Source organism: Echiichthys vipera (assembly GCF_963691815.1).
Source record: "Echiichthys vipera genome assembly, chromosome: 18".
Classification (NCBI taxonomy): domain Eukaryota; kingdom Metazoa; phylum Chordata; class Actinopteri; order Perciformes; family Trachinidae; genus Echiichthys; species Echiichthys vipera.
In genome coordinates this window covers 216,460-222,459 of record NC_139843.1, presented here as the reverse complement: position 1 = coordinate 222,459, position 6,000 = coordinate 216,460, and the positions used below count along the sequence as shown (strand labels likewise).

The window sequence follows — 6,000 nt, the reverse complement described above, 5'->3', positions numbered from 1 at the left end:
CTTAGTGTTTCTACCTTTACACGCAAACACAACGCTGGAGCAGATCAGAGCTCACTTTAGTGTTTCTACCTTTACACGCAAACACAACGCCGGAGCAGATCAGAGCTCACTTTAGTGTTTCTACCTTTACACGCAAACACAACGCCGGAGCAGATCAGAGCTCACTTTAGTGTTTCTACCTTTACACGCAAACACAACGCTGGAGCAGATCAGAGCTCACTTTAGTGTTTTTACCTTTACACGCAAACACAACGCTGGAGCAGATCAGAGCTCACTTTAGTGTTTTTACCTTTACACGCAAACACAACGCTGGAGCAGATCAGAGCTCACTTTAGTGTTTTTACCTTTACACGCAAACACAACGCTGGAGCAGGTCAGAGCTCACTTTAGTGTTTTTACCTTTACACGCAAACACAACGCTGGAGCAGGTCAGAGCTCACTTTAGTGTTTCTACCTTTACACGCAAACACAACGCTGGAGCAGATCAGAGCTCACTTTAGTGTTTTTACCTTTACACGCAAACACAACGCTGGAGCAGATCAGAGCTTTAGTGTTTTTACCTTTACACGCAAACACAACGCTGGAGCAGATCAGAGCTCACTTTAGTGTTTTTACCTTTACACGCAAACACAACGCTGGAGCAGATCAGAGCTCACTTTAGTGTTTTTACCTTTACACGCAAACACAACGCTGGAGCAGATCAGAGCTCACTTTAGTGTTTCTACCTTTACACGCAAACACAACGCTGGAGCAGATCAGAGCTCACTTTAGTGTTTTTACCTTTACACGCAAACACAACGCTGGAGCAGATCAGAGCTCACTTTAGTGTTTTTACCTTCACACGCAAACACAACGCTGGAGCAGATCAGAGCTCACTTTAGTGTTTTTACCTTTGCACGCAAACACAACGCTGGAGCAGATCAGAGCTCACTTTAGTGTTTTTACCTTTACACGCAAACACAACGCTGGAGCAGATCAGAGCTCACTTTAGTGTTTTTACCTTTACACGCAAACACAACGCTGGAGCAGATCAGACCTCACTTTAGTGTTTTTACCTTTACACGCAAACACAACGCTGGAGCAGATCAGAGCTCACTTTAGTGTTTTTACCTTTACACGCAAACACAACTCTGGAGCAGATCAGAGCTCACTTTAGTGTTTTTACCTTTACACGCAAACACAACGCTGGAGCAGATCAGAGCTCACTTTAGTGTTTTTACCTTTACACGCAAACACAACGCTGGAGCAGATCAGAGCTCACTTTAGTGTTTCTACCTTTACACGCAAACACAACGCTGGAGCAGATCAGAGCTCACGTTAGTGTTTTTACCTTTACACGCAAACACAACGCTGGAGCAGATCAGAGCTCACTTTAGTGTTTTTACCTTTACACGCAAACACAACGCTGGAGCAGATCAGAGCTCACTTTAGTGTTTTTACCTTTACACGCAAACACAACGCTGGAGCAGATCAGAGCTCACTTTAGTGTTGACGTCGTCGTCTAAAGGAAAAGCACATCTAAACAGGTATTTTGTCGTCTGCGAGCGTTGTCGTGTGAACAGGGCCTAGGTTGGTCTGGTGTGGCCGTGGATGTAACGACAGCCGAGACCCTAAAACGTCCACTGGAGGACTTGAGTCTGCGATTGGAAGTACAGGACTCAGACCGGGTCGCGTAGGTTTTTGGGTTCTGGGGGTTCAAAGATCCTTGAACTGAATCAAAGGTGAACTGAGCCTGAAGGCCTCGAGGTTTAACACACGAACAAACGGGACTCAACACTGTGAGACAACCTTAAACCAGAGTCTCTGAGCTCAGGACCTGAAGACCTGCTGCTGGTCTTCTCTGACTCCTGTGTCAGGACTTGGATGTGTTGAAGGGTTCCTGTTAAAGGTGAATCAGGAGGAGTGAAGGAAGGTCTGGAATGAGTCAAGTCTTTGGACCGGTTCACATAAGTCCGGTCTTCATTGACACGTACTCAGTAAAACAGGACTTGGTCACGCAACGGCGACGCAGGAGAATCTGGAGTCCTGCGATGTTTCATCCATTAGAAGCTTTAGATTAGAATGCATCCTGTAAAGAGCCACGTGAGGCCCCGTGATGTGATGTTTGACGCTGGTGGAGCCTTTAAACGCCTGGAACAGACGATGGATCTTTGGGAGGTTTTAAGGAAGCACTTTTGAATCATGTCACATTTTCAGGCTCAGGTTTTGTGGATCCTCTTGAAAGTGATTAAAGCCTTTGGGTTAAAACGAGCCTTCAGTCGTGACTGTGTGAATATCTTTAAGATGCTCGGCTCTTTGTCATATTTGCATATTTGGAAACTCCAGGGATGCTGTTCCCTGCACCTCCAAGTCCCTTTACTACATCTGAAGGATTCCCCATGAGGCAACGCCAGGTATCCAGCCCAGACCCAACCGGATGTGGACCAGGTATCCAGCCCAGACCCAACCGGATGTGGACCAGGTGTCCAGCCCAGACCCAACCGGATGTGGACCAGGTATCCAGCCGAGACCCAACCGGATGTGGACCAGGTATCCAGCCCAGACCCACCCGGATGTGGACCAGGTATCCAGCCCAGACCCAACCGTGTATTTAGGGCAGTGGCATTTTTGTTTGGGTTGAAATCTGAGTATCAGGTGAATTTGGCCTTTTCTGTTCCAGGTTCAGGAGCCGGACCCAGAACCCAGACCTGCCAGATTGAGGCCAGGGTTGGGTCGAACACCTGAAATGGCTTTTATCCGGAGTCCTCTTTAATCGAGACTCAGTTTGTGTTGGGGCTCAAGTAAAAACAATGATCCTTAGTGTTTCCTACAAACGCGCCTGGACATAAAGTGTCACTGCAGTGCTCTTGGGAAGTGCTCTACTGGTTGTGGTCTCACCAGTAGGGGGCGCTGGTCCCCACGTGACCCCAGCTCTGCCACTCAGGGAAGATCCCTGCCGACGTCCTGGGACTTCCAAAGGGATCAAAGTCAACCTCCCCCCTCTTCCCTCCACCATGTCTCTGGATATCCAACCCAGCAGGACTCTCACCGCCCCGGGTCTGGCTGCTGTGAGGGTCCGCCAACCGGTAGTTGGTCCCACGGTTGTTGTCCCAGAAGAGTTGGTCCTGAGTTTGGTACTGAATGCAGAACTCCACTGTGTTGGAGGGCTCGAGGACCGCTGGTACTGAGACAGAGAAGGAGAAAGTGTCGGTGTCCGGGCAGCCGTAGATGTTGTTCAGGTACACACACGGAACGTCCTGGAAAGAACGCCACGAGTCAAAGGTGATCCGCAGGGTGACGGACTTGTCAAAGCAGAGGTTTCGGACCTGAACGGTGCCTGAGAGCAGATGGTCCTGGACAGAACAGGTCTCCAGACAGACCTGCTGGACTTTGAGGCGGTTCCTCAGGTCCAGATAGTCTGCAGCCGGCTGAGTGAAGTCCAGAACCAGACCTGGACCACAGTCTGCAGCGTCTGGGAGAGGAACATAAGGGAACGGGTCAATTCTATAAAATGGACAAACTAAATCTTTTACAGTATCAGGAGCATCAGATCATCTAACACCGGCTGCAGCCGCGAAGGGCGCAGCAACACTGTCCGACCGCCCCGTGCCCCATGCTTTAGGGTGACCGCCCCACCGCCCCCCTTTCCCCCGCGATCAAGGCCCGCTTCCCTGATGCAACGGATCGATATCTCCGGTTCGCCTGCACCTCCAGAGGGTCCCTGTGCTGTGAAGACGCCCTGCCTTGTTCCTGTCCCCGTGGCCCTCAGGACCCCAGACCGGTGCCCTGATGTCCCACAACATGAAGACCATGGAGAGACTGGTCCTGGAGCAGCTAAGGCCTAAGGTCAGACCCTTCACTGCTCCACTACAGTCGATGAAAAGATTCAAAAACAGTCGACAAGACGCACAAAAACTCCGAGGTCTACGGAAAGATCTGGAAACAAAGCCACGCATCGCCATGACGTCATCAATGCGTGTGACGTGTTACGGCGTGATGACGTATAGGCAGCAAGAAGCATTCTCCGAGGCCCAGGTAGGGTGAGTACAAACGGGCCTGGAGGGGGGGACAAGGACCCTAAAGCACGGGGCACGGCACGGAGGCACAGTGGGAGGGCGCTCTAACCTGTGACGGAGGCACAGTGGGAGGGCGCTCTAGTGAAACTGATGTCTCAGCTGCTGAAGTGTGTAAACGTTAGACGGCTCACCTGTGTCGTGTCCCGTGTGCAGGGCGGTGGCGGCGGCGGCGGCGCCCTCTACCTCCGTCAGGTGGAACTGCAGCTCGGACAGCGGCTCGTCCTCAAACTCTCTGAAGACGTGGACGGAGGTGAGAGCCAGACCACGAGCGTCTGCGAACACCACGCTCTTCTTCTTCTTCCTCTGCAGCCACGCCGGGTCATCGCAGACGTCTGCCGTCGCTGGAGCCGAGGTCGCAGTTGCCGTGGCGACGTTATTACTGAAGCCGTCGCCGTAGTTACCGGAGGACAGACAGGGGCGCAGCGGCGCTGAGGCACGGCGGCGTTCATACTTACTGAGGAAGGAGTGCAGAGGAGGAGAGCTGGCCACGCAGATCCTCACCGCCATGCTGACGGGCATGACGGGAGACGGACCCCCGGGGCCAGGACCAGGACCTGGAGGACCCTGAGGACCCTGAGGACCAGGAGGACCTGGAGGACCTGGAGGACCAGGACCAGGAAGACCTGGGGGACCTGGAGGACCCTGAGGAGCTGGAGGACCAGGAGGACCCTGAGGACCTGGAGGACCCTGAGGACCTGGAGGACCCTGAGGACCTGGAGGACCTGGAGGACCCTGAGGACCTGGAGGACCCTGAGGACCTGGAGGACCTGGAGGACCCTGAGGACCCTGAGGACCCTGAGGACCCTGAGGACCTGGAGGACCCTGAGGACCTGGAGGACCCTGAGGACCAGAAGGACCCTGAGGACCTGGAGGACCCTGAGGACCTGGAGGACCCTGAGGACCTGGAGGACCCTGAGGACCCTGAGGACCGGAGGACCCTGAGGACCTGGAGGACCCTGAGGACCTGGAGGACCCTGAGGACCCTGAGGACCGGAGGACCCTGAGGACCCTGAGGACCCTGAGCACCCTGAGGACCTGGAGGACCCTGAGGACCTGGAGGACCCTGAGGACCCTGAGGACCTGGAGGACCTGGAGGACCCTGAGGACCCTGAGGACCTGGAGGACCTGGAGGACCTGGAGGACCCTGAGGACCCTGAGGACCTGGAGGACCTGGAGGATACACACAACACGAGGTCAACTAAACTTTACTACAACTAAACTAAAACAAACAAATCTAAACTCAACTAAATAACTAAACTTTAACAAACTAAACTAAACTTTAACAAACTAAACTAAACTTTAAATGAAGTGAAATGAAACAACTAAACTAAGTTAAAGTCACTAAACAACATGAACAACACTAACGTAGCTACAAACTCACTAAACTAGTTTAACTAAACTAAAATAACTAACGTAGCTACAAACTCACTAAAGTACATGAATTAAACTTTAACTTAAACAACTAAACTAAAAACACTAAACTGGCAAAACTACACAAACTAAACGTTAACTAAACTTTAACTAAAGTAAATAAACTAAGTTAAAGTCACTAAACAACATGAACTTCACTAACGAACTAAAAACTCACTAAAGTACATGAATTAAACTTTAACTTAAACAACTAAACTAAACTAAAAACACTAAACACACAAAACTACACAAACTAACTTTAACTAAACAACAACAAACTAAAAAAGTCACTAAACTGCATGAACTTCACTAAACTCACTAAATATGAACTAAACTTAAACCAAATTAACTAAAAACACAGTAAACTAGTTTAACTAAACTAAAGTACATGAATTAAACTTTAATTAAACTTTAACTAAAGTAAATAAAATCAAACTAAAGTAGAAACATGGACTCTGTTCAGTTATTATAATATTATATTAGAGCAGAAACATGGACTCTGTTCAGTTATTATAATATTATATTAGAGCAGAAA

The 6,000-nt window shown here is 50.1% G+C and overlaps 1 protein-coding gene across 1 annotated transcript; it reads right to left on the bottom strand.

Annotated features, from left to right (window-relative positions):
- Window positions 1-1,343: 1,343 nt before the first annotated feature.
- Window positions 1,344-4,793, bottom strand: LOC310961075 (protein phosphatase 1 regulatory subunit 3C-B-like). The gene is made up of 2 exons (XM_083933031.1): window positions 4,187-4,793; window positions 1,344-3,451 (listed from the first exon to the last, which is right to left on the bottom strand). Exons 1-2 carry the CDS (start codon window positions 4,572-4,574, stop codon window positions 2,874-2,876), a joined length of 966 nt encoding a protein of 321 aa, XP_083789157.1. The 5' UTR covers window positions 4,575-4,793; the 3' UTR covers window positions 1,344-2,873.
- Window positions 4,794-6,000: the final 1,207 nt, after the last annotated feature.